The following is a 21,135-nucleotide window of genomic DNA, read 5'->3' on the forward strand; positions in this document are numbered from 1 at the left end:
CCTTTTACTAAGTCAGTAAAAGTGATGGACCTGCACGAAGATACTGACATACACCACCGTAATATGTGCATTAGGAAACTCGCTCCTGTAGCCCCACCCCAAATCACACGCTGGAGTACACGCAGTAAGAGAGGGGAATATAAATTAATAGTTTTAAGTGAATTACAAGTCAATGGCAATGAATTCAGGATGACTGTGCAATAACCCATGTGAAATGTTATTGTATTCCAGCGTTAGTCCTTATTGGTGAATGGTCTGAGGAAAGGACAATTTGGTCCTGAAATGTTACGTGTTGTACCTGCTCTGCTGATGTTATAAATACAGAGTAAATTTGCTTACATACCAGGCTCATGTATGTTTCGTCCAATACAAAGTATTCACGTTAGTCCTTATTTGTTTTGTACACCAAATCACAATAACTATATTTACCTGTGACTTTGATCTTGAAATTGATCTTCTGACCGGCGGCCTCACAGCTGTACTCTCCGGCATCTTGCTTCTCCACCTGATCCACAATCAGACGGCGGGATTTGCCCTCAGACTCCACCCTCACTTTCTTGCTGGAGGTGATCAGCTTCCCGTCCTTGTACCACGTCACCTCAGTCTTGGCCTGGGACACCTCACAGCTCAGGGTGGTGCTCTCTGTCAGGACGGCCTGCACCTCCTTCTGCACCTTCTCCAGGTTGGTGAACGCTGACTCAGGCTCTGAAATGTGGGGACGTAGAAATACTATGAAGCGTGGTCTAAGTAATTCAGATCAATGAGAAGGGAACAATACAAACTTATATGGCGAAAGCCGAGCACTGACTCACTTTTACTGAGTCAGTAAAAGTGATGGACCCGCACATAGATACTGACATGCACAATAAAAATATGTGCATTGGGCAACTCCTTCAAAGCTCCTGTAACAAGCCCCAAATCACACGCTGGTGCACAGGCAGCAAGAGAGGGGAATATAAATTGATACACTTAGAGTTTAGTGAATTTCAAGTCAATGGCAGCAAACGGGGGATCATTGCATAAGAACCCATATGAGAGGTTATTGCATTCCAGCGTTAGTCATTATTTTTTCTATACACCAAATCACAATAACTGTATTCACCTGTGACTTTGATCTTGAAATTGATCTTCTGCCCGGCGGCCTCACAGCTGTACTCTCCGGCATCTTTCTTCTCCACCTGATCCACAATCAGACGGTGGGATTTGCCCTCAGACTCCACCCTCACTTTCTTGCTGGAGGTGATCAGCTTCCCGTCCTTGTACCACTTCACCTCAGTCTTGGCCTGGGACACCTCACAGCTCAGGGTGGCGCTCTCTGTCAGGACGGCCTGCACCTCCTTCTGCACCTTCTCCAGGTTGGTGAACGCAGGCTCAGGCTCTGAAATGTGGGGACGTAGAAATACTATGAAATTAAGCATAGGCTAAGTACATCAGATCAAGGAGAATAAGGGAATAAGACAAACTTATATCGAGGGCGCTGAGCACTGTCTCCTTTTATTAAGTCTGTAAAAGTGATGGACCCGCACGTAGATACTGATTATACACTATCATAATATGATTACAATCAGGAATTTAGTATGTAAACGTCCTGACTGGCTGCTTCGGCAGATATAAATAAGCCCCTCGGAGGCGTTTATTGAAATGCCTATAACCCCACTATTTAGTATTGTGAGCAGCAGCATAATGCACTGTTAACAATACATCACCTTCCATGTATTTGGATAGATGTTAAAGTGACTAGTGAACTGCATGCTACATTGCTCTCACCATTTAAATAGGGGCCTAATTCTCAATTAAATGGTATTTCTTATTATTTAAAGGGTCTTTGTCTGTCTTGATACGTAGGGTCATATTTACTTACCAGTGATAAGATGTAAGGCACGTTGTTGCCCATTTAAATTAATGGGTACAAATGAATAAATATGGCCCTTAAGGGGAGATACAAGTCAATGGCAGTGAATGCGGGATGACTGTGCGATAACCCATGTGGGAGGTTAGTGAATTGCAGCATTAGTCCTTATTTGTTCTGTACACCAAATCACAATAGCTGTAGTCACCTGTGACTTTGATCTTGAAATTGATCTTCTGCCCGGCGGCCTCACAGCTGTACTCTCCGGCATCTTTCTTCTCCACCTGATCCACAATCAGACGGCGGGATTTGCCCTCACACTCCACCCTCACTTTCTTGCTGGAGGTGATCAGCTTCCCGTCCTTGTACCACTTCACCTCAGTCTTGGCCTGGGACACCTCACAGCTCAGGGTGGTGCTCTCTGTCAGGACGGCCTGCACCTCCTTCTGCACCTTCTCCAGGTTGGTGAACGCAGACTCAGGCTCTGAAATGTGGGGACGTAGAAATACTATCAAATGAAGCATAGTCTAAGTAATTCAGATCAAGGAGAAGGGAATAAGACAAACTTATATGGAGGAAGTTGAGCACTGACTCCTTTTACTAAATCAGTAAAAGTGATGGACCCGCACGTAGATACTGACATACACCATCATAATATGTGCCTTGGGCAACTCCTTCAAAGCTCCAGTACCTCCTCCCCAAATCACACGCTGGTGCACACGCAGCAAGAGAGGGGAATATAAATTCATACACTTAGAGTTTACTGAATTGCAAGTCAATGGCAGCTAACGGGGGATCATGTTGTGAGAACCCATATGAGAGGTTATTGCATTCCAGCGTTAGTCATTATTTGTTCTGTACACCAAATCACCATAACTGTATTCACCTGTGACTTTGATCTTGAAATTGATCTTCTGCCCGGCGGCCTCACAGCTGTACTCTCCGGCATCTTTCTTCTCCACCTGATCCACAATCAGACGGCGGGATTTGCCCTCACACTCCACCCTCACTTTCTTGCTGGAGGTGATCAGCTTCCCGTCCTTGTACCACTTCACCTCAATCTTGGCCTGGGACACCTCACAGCTCAGGGTGGCGCTCTCTGTCAGGACGGCCTGCACCTCCTTCTGCACCTTCTCCAGGTTGGTGAACGCAGACTCAGGCTCTGAAATGTGGGGACGTAGAAATACTATTAAGCATGGTCTAAGTAAGTCAGATCAAGAAGATGTTGTGCTATATACGACTGACTGCCTTTTCCAAATGATTATGGACATCTTGAGTATAAAGAGTTTCACGTGATATATAAATGGAGAATTACATCAACTGAGATGGAACGTATATAGTGGTGGTAGTAAGATTTTTCTACTCAACCACATAAAAGTTGGATTGCTACAATACCACAGACAGGGGTCCCCCTTAGGGAATCAGGGTATCCCAAAATGGAAAGAGATAGCTATAGACCAAAGAACAAGAGAATTGTCAAAACCGAATGAATTATTGGAACTCAGTCCTAATTCCCTACAGTACAGCATGTGCATGTTTAACCTAGTTTTACAAAGGTTTATAGGTTTTTTTTGGTATACGCTTTATGAACCCAAAAAAGAGAGAGCTTTTTTATTTTTAAAGAACTCCCCTTTAATTAAAGAGAGAGTGGAGCTTTAATATATTAAATGGAAAAGGAGTGGTACTGTGGTTTTGTAATAAGAAAGTGTAGTGTAAATAAGACACAGTGTAATATGTTGTGTGCTGTTGTTCATCTGAGGTTGTATTTACCTAATTTTAAGACCTGCTAAGGAACAGATGATTGTTTTTATGTCCTGATATGTAAAACCATGGAATTCAAAGAGGGTGTACTTTACTTTCACACAACTGTGTATATGTATATGTATACATATATATATATATAGCGCTGTGCATTATAGATAATTCACAGCACCATATATAAAGAATATCACTTGTGAGCACATTCACATGTCTTAGACAGGTCGGCAACCCTGCCTTTCAACCATTATCACCTAGCATACAATGCCCCCACTGAAGCAAGGGATTCTGGGAAATGACATGCAAATGAGCACACAATGTGTCACCTTTTGCCTGGAATATCCATACAAATGGAGCCCATTAAAGCAAAAGCATCGCCGTTCACACAGCTTTTAAGCACAGCATGGGACTAGCAAAGTACTAAGTCAAACCACCCACAGACAAGTTTCAACCTTGAAGGGTATCATCAGTGTGAGGTTGTTTTATACTTGCTTTGCAATATTTCTAGTCTGGGTAGGTTTACCATATACATTTTAAGTTATGGTGGGTGAAAAGGGCGACAAAAAACATCCACCGTTAGCATATAGCCAATAAAGAATATCACTTGTGAGCACATTCACATGTCTTAGACAGGGTTGCAGACATAAATATAAATTTATATGCAGTAAAAAGTCCCATTAAGTGGACAGACAATTACAAAATACATTAAACAATAATGAACTTACAAACTAGCTGACAGCACTGTGAGGGATGACCGGGAGATCCAGGAGGTGAAATCAAAGCAGTAGGTGACACAGGTCTGTACCCGCACCTAGAGGTCATGAGGGGCTGTTACATGAGCGTTCATTGGCAGAGAAGTAGACCTGTTGGAGAGAGGAGGTGGCGATCGACGGAACATTGCGGGTCTGGACCTGTGTCATCTACTGTTTCGATTTCACTTCCGGATCTCCCGTCATCCCACACAGTGCCATCTGCTAGTTTGTAAGTTCATTATTGTTTATTGTATTTTGTAATTGTCAGTCCACTTAGTGGGACTTTTTACTTCATGTAAATTTATATTTCTGCTACTCAGTGCGCTTTCTCCACTTTTTTCGTTTGACTAATCACTAAATCTCAAAGGTTTCCTCAGGTGGCTTTTACATGACTTGTTTATACTACAGATCACCATAAAATGTATTCACCTGTGACTTTGATCTTGAAATTGATCTTGTGCCCGGCGGCCTCACAGCTGTACTCTCCGGCATCTTTCTTCTCCACCTGATCCACAATCAGACGGCGGGATTTGCCCTCACACTCCACCCTCACTTTCTTGCTGGAGGTGATCAGCTTCCCGTCCTTGTACCACTTCACCTCAATCTTGGCCTGGGACACCTCACAGCTCAGGGTGGTGCTCTCTGTCAGGACGGCCTGCACCTCCTTCTGCACCTTCTCCAGGTTGGTGAACGCAGACTCAGGCTCTGAAATGTGGGGACGTAGAAATACTATTAAGCATGGTCTAAGTAAGTCAGATCAAGAAGATGTTGTGCTATATACGACTGACTGCCTTTTCCAAATGATTATGGACATCTTGAGTATAAAGAGTTTCACGTGATATATAAATGGAGAATTACATCAACTGAGATGGAACGTATATAGTGGTGGTAGTAAGATTTTTCTACTCAACCACATAAAAGTTGGATTGCTACAATACCACAGACAGGGGTCCCCCTTAGGGAATCAGGGTATCCCAAAATGGAAAGAGATAGCTATAGACCAAACAACAAGAGAATTGTCAAAACCGAATGAATTATTGGAACTCAGTCCTAATTCCCTACAGTACAGCATGTGCATGTTTAACCTAGTTTTACAAAGGTTTATAGGTTTTTTTTGGTATACGCTTTATGAACCCAAAAAAGAGAGAGCTTTTTTATTTTTAAAGAACTCCCCTTTAATTAAAGAGAGAGTGGAGCTTTAATATATTAAATGGAAAAGGAGTGGTACTGTGGTTTTGTAATAAGAAAGTGTAGTGTAAATAAGAAACAGTGTAATATGTTGTGTGCTGTTGTTCATCTGAGGTTGTATTTACCTAATTTTAAGACCTGCTAAGGAACAGATGATTGTTTTTATGTCCTGATATGTAAAACCATGGAATTCAAAGAGGGTGTACTTTACTTTCACACAACTGTGTATATGTATATGTATACATATATATATATATATAGCGCTGTGCATTATAGATAATTCACAGCACCATATATAAAGAATATCACTTGTGAGCACATTCACATGTCTTAGACAGGTCGGCAACCCTGCCTTTCAACCATTATCACCTAGCATACAATGCCCCCACTGAAGCAAGGGATTCTGGGAAATGACATGCAAATGAGCACACAATGTGTCACCTTTTGCCTGGAATATCCATACAAATGGAGCCCATTAAAGCAAAAGCATCGCCGTTCACACAGCTTTTAAGCACAGCATGGGACTAGCAAAGTACTAAGTCAAACCACCCACAGACAAGTTTCAACCTTGAAGGGTATCATCAGTGTGAGGTTGTTTTATACTTGCTTTGCAATATTTCTAGTCTGGGTAGGTTTACCATATACATTTTAAGTTATGGTGGGTGAAAAGGGCGACAAAAAACATCCACCGTTAGCATATAGCCAATAAAGAATATCACTTGTGAGCACATTCACATGTCTTAGACAGGGTTGCAGACATAAATATTAATTTATATGCAGTAAAAAGTCCCATTAAGTGGACAGACAATTACAAAATACATTAAACAATAATGAACTTACAAACTAGCTGACAGCACTGTGAGGGATGACCGGGAGATCCAGGAGGTGAAATCAAAGCAGTAGGTGACACAGGTCTGTACATGCACCTAGAGGTCATGAGGGGCTGTTACATGAGCATTCATTGGCAGAGAAGTAGACCTGTTGGAGAGAGGAGGTGGCGATCGACGGAACATTGCGGGTCTGGACCTGTGTCATCTACTGTTTCGATTTCACCTCCGGATCTCCCGTCATCCCACACAGTGCCATCTGCTAGTTTGTAAGTTCATTATTGTTTATTGTATTTTGTAATTGTCAGTCCACTTAGTGGGACTTTTTACTTCATGTAAATTTATATTTCTGCTACTCAGTGCGCTTTCTCCACTTTTTTCGTTTGACTAATCACTAAATCTCAAAGGTTTCCTCAGGTGGCTTTTACATGACTTGTTTATACTACAGATCACCATAAAATGTATTCACCTGTGACTTTGATCTTGAAATTGATCTTGTGCCCGGCGGCCTCACAGCTGTACTCTCCGGCATCTTTCTTCTCCACCTGATCCACAATCAGACGGCGGGATTTGCCCTCACACTCCACCCTCACTTTCTTGCTGGAGGTGATCAGCTTCCCGTCCTTGTACCACTTCACCTCAGTCTTGGCCTGGGACACCTCACAGCTCAGGGTGGCGCTCTCTGTCAGGACGGCCTGCACCTCCTTCTGCACCTTCTCCAGGTTGGTGAACGCCGGCTCAGGCTCTGAAATGTGGGGACGTAGAAATACTATGAAGCGTGGTCTAAATAAATCAGATCAAGGTGAGGTTGTGCTGATGTATGACTGACTGCCTTTGCCAAATAATTCTGGACATCTTGAGTATAATGAGTTTCACTCGATATATAAATGGAGAATTACTTCAGCTGAGATGAAAAGTATACTTGGTAGTGAGAAGACTTCCCCACTCAACTATGTAAAAGTTGGTTTCCTACATTACCACAGGCAGGGTCTCCCTAAAGCAATCAAGGCATCCCAAAAGGGAACGGGAGCCCTGTGCATCAAAGAAGAAAAGTGAATAAGATTAAATTATTAGAACTCAGTCATAATATTCTATATGTGCTCATATGACTTAATTTTAGAAAGATGTATTTTTTTTTTATTTATGCTTTAGAAACCAAAGGAGAGGATTTTTTTTTTTTTTTAATAAACCCCCTATATTTAAATATATATATATTTTTTTTTTTTTAAAGAATGGAGCGTAATGATTTTAAATGGAAAAGGAGTGGTACTGTGGTTTTGTAAATAAGAAAGTAGTGGTACTCTGCATGACCGGGTTCCATCCCACTTCAACCACTGGATCAAACACAACACATTTTCAAACACTGCTGCAAAGGGGACCGACCTGCATCTGACATTATTACCATCAACTCAATATCAGAATGTCCATGTGGGACTCTTGGCGAATAATATGCCCTCTCTCTTTTTCTACTTCTATACTTGTAAATTATTCTTGCTATAAATGATATACAGTATATATATATATATAGATATTTGAAAGAAATTATGTAAATCTGGGTGGGCACCAACTAATCCATAATGCATGATTCCCTTAACGAGATTAATCACTAAATCTCAAAGGTTTCTTCAGGTGGATTTCACATTACTTGTTTGATACTACACGTCATATGCAAAGATATATGGGTGTGTAGCACACCAAACAAGTGCAAATAAATGCAGGAAAAATGCGATACTTGCGCACAATGCCGGAGCTCCTGGTTCAGGGGTGGCTATCTGCAGCAATCCAGGTATACAGCAACAGGAAAGATGATCCAGGAGATCATCTTTCCTGATACTACAGGTCACCATAACTGTATTTACCCGTGACTTTGATCTTGAAATTGATCTTCTGCCCGGCGGTCTCACAGCTGTACTCTCCAGCATCTTTCTTCTCCACCTGATCCACAATCAGACGGCGGGATTTGCCCTCACACTCCACCCTCACTTTCTTGCTGGAGGTGATCAGCTTCCCGTCCTTGTACCACTTCACCTCAGTCTTGGCCTGGGACACCTCACAGAGCAGGGTGGTGCTCTCTGTCAGGACGGCCTGCACCTCCTTCTGCACCTTCTCCAGGTTGGTGAACGCAGGCTCAGGCTCTGAAATGTGGGGAACGTAGAAATACTATGAAGCATGGTCCAAGTAATTCAGATGAAGGTGAGGTTGTGCTGATGTACGACTGACTGCCTTTGCCAAAAAAGTATGGACTTCTCAAGTACAGGTATAATATAGTATATAGTGGTAGTGAAAAGATTTCCCCATTCAACTACATTTGAGCGCCAGGGCTCTCCCTAAAGCAAGAAAGGCCTCCCAAAAGGGGGCGAGAGCGCTGTAGACCAAAAAAGAAGAGAATGATCAATCCAGGTGAACGCATGCTCAGGCTCTGAAAGAAAAAGTGTCCTTCGTTATTAATATTGTTTGGTTTTCACATGTGTATGAAAGACTTATTTAACAAGCAGTGCAATGTAGAGCTCGAGCTCCACAGCAGGTCCCAATGCTGTTTTTTAGGAAATTAACATCAGCCAGCCCCCCATCGGGATCGGTGTGGAGGGGCTAACTAACACCAGCTCCTGAGGTTTAGGCTTTTAACATCTAGTGGATGGAGTGGTGTGGGGACGTGCCGTGTATGATGCTGCTCTGTCAATCAATGTAAGGGATGCATTTTTTTATAGATTTGAATACATAATGTTGCTATTAAGTAATTGATTTTCTTTTTCTTGCACTTCTCTTTTTTGTGTTTTATGTACTTTACTGGCCCCGGGGGATCGCGGGAGTGAGTGGGAGCAGCAGAAGCGACCTTTACTTGGATTTCCAGGGGAATCCCCATCAGCGCAGTCTCACTTGTACATTAACATTCTGAAAAGGCTTTATTCATTTATTTTGTTTGCTGCATTGGAGCTATCTACGAGATTGTATTTGTGTGCTTGTTTCATTGGAGCTATCTACGAGACCGTATTTGTGTGCTTGTTTCATTGGAGCTATCTACGAGACCGTATTTGTGTGCTTGTTTCATTGGAGCTATCTGCGAGACCGTATTTGTGTGCTTGTTTCATTGGAGTTATCTACGAGACCGTATTTGTCTGTTTGCTGCATAGGAGCGAGTTATGAGACTGTATTTGTCTGCTTGCTGCATTGGAGCGAGTTATGAGACTGTATTTGTCTGTTTGCTGCATAGGAGCGAGTTATGAGACTGTATTTGTCTGCTTGCTGCATTGGAGCGAGTTATGAGACTGTATTTGTCTGCTTGCTGCATTGGAGCGAGTTATGAGACTGTATTTGTCTGCTTGCTGCATTGGAGCGAGTTATGAGACTGTATTTGTCTGCTTGCTGCATTGGAGCGAGTTATGAGACTGTATTTGTCTGCTTGCTGCATTGGAGCGAGTTATGAGACTGTATTTGTCTGCTTGCTGCATTGGAGCGAGTTATGAGACTGTATTTGTCTGCTTGCTGCATTGGACGGCCCAAGCCGGACTGACGCCACTTCTCTTTTTATATGAATATGGCAATTCTGCAATTTTTTTTTACCACCAGCTGTACTTACTGCATCGCTCTGTGTATCAAGTAAAAACTTTGATGAATCAGATCCCACAGAATTAGAGAGAGGATTCCAGGGCTTGAAATAATATTATCGAAATAGCCTCCAAGGTACAGTATGCCCGGCCAATGTAAATTTGTGTCTCGCATAACTTTTTGTGATCTCTCCAAAATAAAACTTGCATTTTTTTTCTCATAATATGCAGCTCTCAGGTACTTGACACCATATGAATCGATGAATCTGCCCTCAGTTTCTCCCATACCCCAAGATTTTACCCCATACATCAGTTTGCAATGGTAAGAATTAGAATTGTACCTTCTTCGAAGGCTTGCGAGCCTAGAGAATGAGAGTGGCGCTGCTGAATCTAACATGAACCCTCATCCCTGGGAAGCTTCACTAGTCAGACATACCTGGGGGGGCAGGTAAGCCTCCAAGTGACCATAAAGATGTAAATAGACAAAGGGTCTTCGGTGCCGCTGCCACCCCGGGTCACATGACAATGGTGGTCGCGGCACCAAAAGATCAACGCTGCAGGGAGTCCCTTTCAGAAGCATGGACCCTCCGTAGCTCCACATTGGACCAGCGCCCAGACAGTAAATCTTGCTACATCTGTAATTGACCAGCCGTGGGCCCTGCAATTCCTCCACCTTTTCAATGGCCTTGTTCCCCACCCTTCTCTTCCTTATATTCAGAACCTGTATTGAACGTTTGGCCTGTCCAAGAGAACTTCACAGCAAAAGCCACCTACATCCGTACGAGTATACGCAGGCAATTTATAAACTACAGTAAATTGCAGAGATTATTATAAGGAAAATTGTTTGAATATGGTCAGACTGCTCCCAAGAACGCGAGAAACTCATTATTTTGCCACAAACAAGCTCACCTGTAACTTTGACATTAAAAACAACCGCGTCTTCTCCCACTCTGCACGTGTATGTTCCCCCGTCTTCCTTCCTGGCAGCGGAGAGAACAAGCTTGTGCTGTTTTCCATGGACTTCCAGGAGGAATTTTTTGGAGTGCCTGATCTCTTTGCCTTCTTTGTACCACAGAACTTTCACATTCTCCTCCGAGGTCTCAGTGACAAACTCCGCCTGTTCCCCTGCGGTGACTTTCACATCGCTGGTCTTCTGCGTGTTTGTGAAGTGGTGGACAGCTAAAAAAAAATACGTATGCCCATGAAATCATTTTAAGTAGCAGTGGAAAAATTATATTTATATACATATATATAAGTCCATAGCATAGAGGAACTCCAACACAGAGGATAAAGTAGGGGTGCCCTGCAGAAAACTCGTTGGCCGTGTACATTAGGTAAATCAGGACAACAGGAACTCATATTATCAAAAGAATATAAGATATGATCGAGCAAATAGAAGAGGAGGTGGAGTATGTTTATTTGTTAAACGTGATCTAAATACTATTATAAGGGAAGATGTTTATGAAGGGAATGATGAAAATGTAGAGATCATATGGAATGAAATTAGCAGTGGAGGAAAAAGTATAAAGAAAATGTTTGTAGGGATGTGCTATAAAACCACCAAATATCTGTGAGATTGAGGAAGCCAAAATACTTTTGAAAATGGAGAAAGCATCAAAACTGGGTCACGTTTGCATAATGGGTGATTTTAATTATCCAGACATAGACTGGGGCAATGAGATTAGCATTACAACGAAAGGAAACAGGTTTTTGGGGGTGCTTAAAGACAATTATATGACCCAAATTATTGAGGAACCAACCAGGAGAGGGGCAATACTGGATTTGGTAATATCAAACAATGTAGAAGTAATAACAAATATTCAAGTCCTGGAACATTTGGGTAATAGTGATCATAACATGATTTCGTTTAAAGAAAATTATCAAAAACCATATTACATGGGTTCAACAAAGACCTTACAATTTAGAAAGGCAAAATTTAATAAACTGAGGAATAATCTACAAGGAATATAATAATCATCTTTAAAACATTGTTAGAAAAGCACATTTATCAGTGTATAACCTTGGGTAATAAATATAAAAGAAACAAGTCTAAACCAATGTGGCTAAATAAACAGGTAGGGGAGGAAATGGAAAAGAAGAGGCAGGCTCCTAGATTCTTAAAGTCAGAAGGGACGGAGGCACCGTATCAGAATTATAAGGAATGTAACAAAAGTTGCAAAAGGGCAATCTAGTTAGCAAAGATTGAACATGAAAAAAGGATTGCACTACAAAGTAAGATCAACCTTAAAAAGTTCTTTAGGTACCTTAATAACAAAAAGATTAGAAAGAAAATACAGGACCCTTTCAGTGTGAGATGGGCAGGCAAATTATTGGAGATAAGGAAAAAGCAGAGGTATTAAACAAATTCTTTGCCTCTGTATTTACCAGGGAAGAGTCTAATTGCAATAGTAGTGCCACAAGAGGAATCCACAACCTTTATATTAACGAACAATTGGTTAACTGAGGAAGAAGTATGTAGGCGGCTTGATAAAACGAAAGTAAATAAGGCACCTGGCCCCGATGGCATACATCGAAGAGTTCTCAAGGAGTTAAATTCAGTAATAGCCAAACCATTACATTTAATATTCAAGAACTCCATTTCCACAGGCTCAGTACCACAAGATTGGCATAAAGCAGATGCGGTGCCTATATTTAAAAAGGGAGCTAGATCACAACCAGGGAATTACAGACCTGTAAGCGTGACTTCAATAGTGGGGAACTACTTGAAGGTTTACTACAGGATAATACCTCATGGATAACAAAATTATCAGTAATAGCCAGCATGGATTTATGAAGAATAGGTGATGCCAAACTAACCTTATTACTTTCTTTGAGGAGGTAAGTAGGAATTTAGACCAAAGAAGAGTCTTTTTATATGGTTCCACACAAGTGGTTAGTGTACAAAATAAATCAAGTTGCTCTTAGTAAAAATATTTGAACCTGGATTGAAAACTGGTTGAAGGACAGACAACAGAGAGTTGTCATAAATTGAACTTTTTCAGGTTGGGCTAAAGTTGTGAGTGGAGTTCCTCAGGGGTCGGTACTGGGACCCCTGCTTTATAAACTTAAATTTAACTGGAGAAGGATTTAGGAGTGCTTATAGACAGCAGGCTTAGCAATAGTACCCAATATCATGCAGTAGCTGCAAAGGCAAACAAGATTTTACCGGTATCTTCATTAATGGATGGAAAGGAAGTAAACATAATGATGCCCCTCTACAAAGCATTAGTAAGACCACAACTTGAATATAGAGTACAGTTTTGAGCAGCCCTCCATAAAAGGAAATTAGGTAACTAGAAAAAGTGCAGAGAAGTGCCACCAAATTAATAAAGGGAATAAAAAATCTGACTTATGAAGAGATTAGATTTGTTTACATTAGAAAAGAGGCAACTAAAGGGGGATATAATTACTATATTCAAATATATTCAGGGACAATACGAGGAGCTTCAAAAAGAACTATTCATCCCACGGGCAGTACAAATGACACAGGGCCATCCCTTACGGTTGGAGGAAATGAGATTTCCCCAGCAACAAAGGGAAGGGTTCTGAAAGTAAGGGCAATTAACATGTTGAATTCATTACCCATGGAGTAAAAAGGTTGGACATCTTTTTAGAAAGGAAAGGAATACAGGGATACACCAAATAGTTAAACATGAGAAGGATGTTGATCCAGGGAAAAATCTGATTGCCAATATTTGGCGTCAGGAAATAATGTATTTTTTCCCTTATGAGATATCATTAGATGATATTTCACTGGATTTTTTGGGTTTGCCTTCCTCTGGCTCAATATACTGTAAATATAAATATAGGATAAGTATCTGTCGTCTTAATTTAGCATAGGTTGAACTTGATGGACTTATGTATTTTTTCAACCAACTATGTACATATGTAACACACAGTGAGCAAATATAAGAAACATACCAACCGCGATTATTCTGATGTATCGCTATGATATACAGTAGTGTTAGGCTGGGGACAGTTTCCACTTCATTTCTTTGACACCATCTATTCACTGTTGGCTATATTATTGGCTATATTGGCTATATACCCATTTGACTCAGAACTACTCACCCCACTACTGCTGCTTGTTGCGATTTTACAATAGTACTTATAATATCATTCATTGCATTTGTATCCTTGACATTTAGTATCCGTTTGCTTCCATTTATCTATTGTGCCGCTTCTTGTTGGATTATGTAGAAATAAACTTTCTATTTGTATACTCCATTGGTGCATACTGTGCATACAGTATCTCTGGCCCCACACTGTCTGCAAGAAGTGAGCCTCACTATTATGTGATGATGTTTCTAATTCACTTTAATGTCATTAGGGATTGGTATGTCCCTTGTAATTATTCATCTTGATGTTCTTGAGAAAGGTTCCATTGTGAATTGAAACCGAGACAAATAAATTCTACATGTATCAAAATGATCAATTATCAAAAGAATGTAGTTACATATGTAACTATATAACTATGTACTGTAACTACATTAGTTTGATTATTGGAGTGTCTGTGTTCTCTCTCTCTCTCGCCTCTCTCTCTCGCCTCTCTCTCTCGCCTCTCTCTCTCTCGCCTCTCTCTCTCTCGCCTCTCTCTCTCTCGCCTCTCTCTCTCTCGCCTCTCTCTCTCCCCCCCCCCTCTCTCGCCTCTCTCTCTCGCCTCTCTCTCTCTCGCCTCTCTCTCTCGCCTCTCTCTCGCCTCTCTCTCTCTCGCCTCTCTCTCGCTCGCCTCTCTCTCTCTCGCCTAGTTGTTCAGCAAAATGAGTGAGTTGCAGAACAGAAGACTTTAGTTTGAGACATCAACAACTGCACGTGACTTACAGAAAACTTTTATGTGACCCTGGGGAGTTTATGGTGCAGCCGATAGAGATTGTTAGCTCTCTGAGTATTGGGATCATTGCACCCACACTGAAGAAGAGTTCAGCGACATTCACCTGAATATTCATGAATGCACAATAGAGAGCTACGTTGCTCAGCGTAAGTAATGTGTTCAATGACCTGCACAGGAAATCAAGACCAAACCACATTGTATTTGAATTTTTAGTTTAAGAAACCATCATGGTTCATTCAAAATATGTTACAGCCACAGCAGTGCTAAGAAAGAAGGCACCTTAATAGGCCTTAGAGTTTAGCACCACAATACAGTATTTTAGTCCCATCACCGGTATGACGATGGTCCCTAGTGAAAATGAAACACGGGATTCTGTATCTGCTATTATAACTACATAACATGCAGGTAACTGTACAGTGCAGTATACACAAGTAGTACCATACAACTCCTTTATTTTTCCCCATTTGCTGAAAAGGTACAAAGTTGTTACTGTGAAAGGCGCTTCCTGAGGGCAGGTAGTATTTTGATATTTTATTAATGCAGGGACCGCCAGCAGACTCCGTTCATATCACAGTCATTTAATTGAACCCTTTTGTGCATGTCGGTCCCATGGATCTTCACTGAGCTATAATAACATAATAATAATAGTATTAGACCTGACAAAGAGTGATTGGGATTAAAACAGATCACCATGCACAAGATTGTTCAATAAACCTACTGTGATATAAATGAATGTGTGCTAGTTGAAGCTGCATGCGAGGGATCAACTCTCCGACTGGTTATTTTGTAGGTTAAGGGAATGGGAACACAGTTGTAAGACAGGTGATGTGCTACAGATTTTGCATCTTTATGTTCTAGTTTCTCTATAATGTCTCTAAGAAGAAGACATTCAAGAGGTAGCAGGAAAGGACGCTCACATTATACTGTGATCATCGCTACAAAATATATAACTGGCCCCTCTAGCAGCAAAGGGGTTAACTTAGCCACGCTATTGCCTGCCAAAACACAATGTACCTTCACAACAGCTGCAAAACCCATTGCTAGATCAGCAGTTAAAGGGCGTTCCTTCGGCAGGAGATTCATATCACATATTCTACATGCGCAACCTTTGCTGTCCCGAGATCCAGGCTTACATTCCGCTACTCAAAAAGGCTGCAGAACAGCATTACATTCGCTACTGCAGAGGTCTTAATGACCATATCTGTCCTTTACCAATGCATTCTTTGCAGGCTCTGATGCCTTTTTATTGGAACAACCGAAAGGCATTCATGTGTAATCCTGCTTTAGTCCCTGAGGGGAGACAAATGTTGGATTTCAAGCCAGCATAAACGAATATTTGGCATTTTCAGAGTGCATGAGATGCCTTTCAGTATACTTAATGGGGTGCCAAAGAAAGGATCCACATTAAGCCACGTGTTAATGGTGCCACACTACTGTCCACGGAAGTGTTAATATGCTAGCTTCTCCGGTAAACATGCAGCAAGGCCCTGTAGTATGGCTAAGAAAACCGAACATATACTCGTAAACAACGTCTACTAACAACTGTCAAGTTAGTAAAAGTACTGTATGTCTCGTGATTGAATACGAGTCTAGGCCCACTGAGATTGAAGGTGGGTGAACAAAGGCAGTGCACTGCTTAAAAACGATGGAGGAGGCTCATGGTGGCAAAAAGAGTTCAATTTATTAAATAAGGGGATCAAACATAACCCCTGGATGACACAGAAAACGCACACCTACGCGTTTCGGGCCGTGCGCCCTTTATCAAGGTGTATTCTAAACTAAACAGACAAGCAAATATAAATACAAGCACTATTCGCGCCAGATCCGTGACGTCATCGCTCATTAACCAATCGGAACGCTCTCCCTTCGTAACCCGGTCCTGATAGGACCAAAAGACTGAATGTCAAATAAACTTTATTGTTTCCCCAAGAACAAGTCAGGGGACTACTATGGGTATGAAAGTGGAGCATATGATTGGTCACTGGTTAAAAAAAAAAGCCTTGAACATCAAAACTTTATGTAACAAACAAACAAAAATCAAAACATAAAGACAATATGAAAATCAAGAGCAATGATGTCACCATATCAGCTAAAACAAGCCCCCAAAGCATTAAAAAGATATTTCCATATAAAGAAAAATATCTATATGCAGTGGTCGACAAATCACAAAAAAATCTACTCGCCACCTAGTACCAAACGTGTGCTGCTTGGGCCAATAGGAGCTCGCCACGATGTTAAATCCACTCGCCCGGGGCGAGCAAATGTATAGGTTTGTCGAACACTGTCTATATGTATATTAAAGATATATACAACTAAAACAAATCATAGAGCATGTGAAAACCACCATATTCACTTCCACATCACATGGTGTTAAGGTATAAAGGAAAATGGATAATGATAAATAGATAAATAAGTAACCCCTTATCCTTAATATTCATCTAATTATATATTACTGTAACCAATAGCCCCATTGAGATAATAAAGAAAAACAGAAAAACACCAAATTTCCCTCCTTCCTTAGCAATATAGAGATGTATAAGAAATTGTCCTTTAAAAAAGGGTAAAGGGAACAAAACATTTGTGTAGCACATAAAGACACAGCGTTTTATATTGAGGAAACATGCAATTTAGAAACATAAGCACTACCATTGGTAGCACCATAAAACATAATGCCATGAATAAGGCATGGTAGTATGGCTATGAAGCTCATCAGAACGACAGTGTGCGTTTTCTGTGTCATCCAGGGGTTATGTTTGATCCCCTTATTTAATAAATGGAACTCTTTTTGCCACCATGAGCCGCCTCCATCGTTTTTAAGCAGTGCACTGCCTTTGTTCACCCATCTTCTACTTGCCTGCCTGGTGGATTGCACGCTGCTCAGGATACCTGATGGGACCACTCCTCTGAAAAGAAATCTGGAAGCCAAAAGTGAGTTTTCTTGCATATCACTACCTTATACTATTATGGATGGGATCATTTATGTACTGTGTATTGTGCTTGTCAGCACTAGGTACTAGTCTCCTAGAGCCTAGACCTATTAGGGTGTCTTAGTTGCTGCTCACTATCATATTGGAGTGTCTTCAACGGAAGAATTTATTATCCATATTGGGACTTGTAATTTTTTGATGCACCGGTTACCCACATATTCCACTGAGATTGAAATATAGAAGTCAATGCAAGCAGAGTTGTCCTAAGCTTATGTGTAACCACTTCAAGACAAAAGGGGTTTCCTGTGACAATATCAGTAAGGTTTCAAAACTGTGCTAAATGTTGATGACAAAAGTCACCCAAACCTGTGGGGTTTACATTTTATAGTAAGCACGATAATTCATAAACTAATGGAAACGCTACTGTCATTACTTCTGCGACTTTCTAACACGTGTGACGTTCTAATATGTGTTCTCTCTAGAATTTGAGATTGGGACATGAGACCCAATTTATGATGGATAAGTAACAAAATAAGTCTCCCGCACACCTGATGCGGGAAAAATAATGAGCTTATAAGTGCGCTTACATATTACGTCCTCAAAACCTGCTTGTCACATAGTGAGACTGCAGACCAGGGAAGATGACATTTTCAGTGTGTTCATTTGCCTGTCATTACCCAGAACCCTTTGCTGCAGTTAATCTCTGCAGGTGGTGACACTGAGGTGTAACAGGTTTTCTGTGGAGCTGTGGAAGATGTGCTAATAACGCATGCCTCAAAAATATAAAAAGAACACAATAGTGAAGCAAGTTCAAAAACAAAGCTCACAAAGCAGCAGTGGTGAGATATGCACTTACATGCAAGTGCCTGGGCACAGAATGGAATCTTTTTCTCCTTCTCTCCACACAAGATGGGTATGCAAGGAAAGCTGTAACCTCTTCATAAAGGTAAAAAAAAAAAAAAGCTTCTTTATATGTAAAAAAAAAACAGGATATAACTCACAGGACAGAGTTAGTACATAAAAAAAAAATCGCAGCCAGCTGATGGAGTCCTCCTCCCTTCCGGATGCCGTGACCGGGCTCGCCGTGTCCTGTGAGTTATACCCTGTTTTTTACATATAAAGAAGCTTTTTTACCTTTATGAAGAGGTTACAGCTTTCCTTACATACCCATCTTGTGTGGAGAGAAGGAGGAAAATATTCCATTCTGTGCCCAGGCACTTGCATGTAAGTGCATATCTCACCACTTCTGCTTTGTGAGCTTTGTTTTTGAACTTGCTTCACCATTGTGTTCTTTTTTTTATTTCATTTTTTGAAGTGCGCTGATTTCTCCTGGACACTGCTTCACTGGAACCAGTTCTCTCTCATGCAGCACTCACTTACTTAGCTTAGACCACTACACCTGGATAGTGCTTCCTTGTATATGTAATTAATAACCTGTGATGTTGATATGAGACTTATAAATAAAAATAAAAACATTCAAAATCCAGGTGACATACATAACTTCCTGACAGTCAATAAGTAAGTATAGATATAGAATAAAGTATCTGTTGTCTAAATTTAGCATAGGTTGAACTTGATGGACGGAAGTCTTTTTTCAACCTCATCTACTATGTAACTATGTAACTATGTAACTACTTTGATGGTTAATAACACAAATATTAGAGCAAGTACTAACGGCCACCACTCCCCCCTAACGGCCGCCGTTCCCCGCCCGCTGCCATGCCGCGCATGCGCGGTATTCATGGCGACGCTCACGGACGCCACGGCTCGGAGACCTCCCTGCGCTGCTGCTGCTGGGTGAATGAGGAGGACGGGCAGACTCCCTGCAGCGCAGCTCTGCTTCACATGCCTGCCTCCTGCGTGTAGCTGATCTCCGGGCCGGTCACCGAACCCCTGCCCGGCGGGATGTCTGTGTGCGTGCGGAGGCTGATCACCAAAACCCGGGGCTTCCTGTTGTCAGACATGGAGACCCGCGCCCTGCTGGATATCTGGGGGGAGGCGGACGTGCAGTCGGCCCTGGACGGTAACTTCCGCAACAGCCACATGTACCGGGACGTGGCCGGCCAGCTGAGCGAGCTGGGCTTCGAGCACACCCTGGAGCAGTGCCGGATCCGCATCAAGGGCCTGAAGCGTCAGTACTACCAGGCCCGGGAGGGCTTCCAGAAGAACGGGCACGCCCACAAGATCTGCCGCTACTACGATGAGATAAACCGGATCCTCCGCACCCGGCCCGCCCCGGCCAGCAGCGGGGAGGCGGCCTGCGGGATCCTGCCCGACCCGAGTCCTGGGATCCTGCTTCGCCCAACGCGGGTAAGTGTGTCATTCATATATACTCTGTGACAGAAACCAGGGGATGGTAATAAATTCCATATATAGGGCTCCCAGGATACTGAACAGTTTCTATCCTGTTTAGGCTGGAAGTGCAGCCTCAGAATGCATGCACTCCATCCCACAGTTTGGCAAGCGCTGGAACTGAGGGATAAGGGATCCAGACCAGAGTTTGTCTGCTGCCTGATTTCTGTCACCTGTCATGCTAATTAGAAATCAGGTATTTAAGGCTGATTTCCTGGTTCCTCTCCCCTCAAGAGCCTGGAGGCAGGAAGGCTGCTGGAAGCAGAGAGGGGAAAAGCCTCTCCCCAAACAGGTAAAATCATTCTGCTCTTTTTTTGTCTAAAACTGCAAAGTTCCTTATTTTGTTGTTGGAAGTGGAAAAGCCACTTCAACCCTGAGTCAGGGAATACCTAAGTTAAGTTATCGCTCAGGTGAGCAGGATTTTGTTTTGATGTGTTTCTGTTGTACGCACTGTGGCAGTCTCAGTGCCTGGGACTGAATAAACCAGGCATAGCCTGTTTAAAGGAACAGCACGTGACGCCTCGTCATTTAACCTACCCTAAAAGACCGTGTTCTAACAGTCCCGGACAGACGGCGGAGCCCCGGATTAAGCCGTTTGTCACAACTCGTACACACCCCGTGTCACACACACACAGTCACATACACACCCTGTCACACACACGTGCACTCAGACACACACTGTCACACGCACACACCCTGTGTCACACACAGACACACACATGCGCACTCACAGACACACACTGTCACACACACACACACACACTGTCACAAGCCTATGTCACACAGTCACGCGCACACACTCACAGTCACGCACACTCACACGCACACTCACACTCACAAGCACACACAGGCGCACACACACACTCACACGCACACTCACACGCACACTCACATGCACACGCACAGTCACACGCACACGCACACTCATAGTCACGCACACACGAGGAATTCACACTTAGTGCAAATAGCTAATACAGGGGATGTGTGCCGAGCACGCGCATTATAAGTCAAATTTATTTGCGTTTTGTCAATGAAATTGTATTTTGATTTTAATTAAAACATCACCAACACAAATACAATTTCTGTGACAAAAGTCAAAGAAGTTT

The 21,135-nt window shown here is 42.2% G+C and overlaps 1 protein-coding gene across 31 annotated transcripts in view; it reads right to left on the reverse strand.

The window, feature by feature from the left end:
- The window catches only part of OBSCN (obscurin, cytoskeletal calmodulin and titin-interacting RhoGEF), a 462,171-nt gene that overhangs the window by 379,769 nt on the left and 61,267 nt on the right, over positions 1-21,135 (reverse strand). For 30 of the 31 annotated variants that reach the window (XM_075588043.1, XM_075588055.1, XM_075588051.1 and 27 more), the window contains exons 7-14: positions 10,829-11,098; positions 8,234-8,509; positions 6,844-7,119; positions 4,789-5,064; positions 2,736-3,011; positions 2,058-2,333; positions 1,103-1,378; positions 430-705 (exon numbers count right to left, since the gene is read on the reverse strand). In XM_075588043.1, the coding sequence (XP_075444158.1) occupies positions 430-705; positions 1,103-1,378; positions 2,058-2,333; positions 2,736-3,011; positions 4,789-5,064; positions 6,844-7,119; positions 8,234-8,509; positions 10,829-11,098 (2,202 nt within the window). The remainder of the gene's footprint in view (positions 1-429; positions 706-1,102; positions 1,379-2,057; positions 2,334-2,735; positions 3,012-4,788; positions 5,065-6,843; positions 7,120-8,233; positions 8,510-10,828; positions 11,099-21,135) is intronic. The other variant, XM_075588062.1, reaches the window with a different exon arrangement.

The sequence above is a fragment of the Ascaphus truei genome, chromosome 2 (assembly GCF_040206685.1).
Source record: "Ascaphus truei isolate aAscTru1 chromosome 2, aAscTru1.hap1, whole genome shotgun sequence".
Classification (NCBI taxonomy): Eukaryota; Metazoa; Chordata; class Amphibia; order Anura; family Ascaphidae; genus Ascaphus; species Ascaphus truei.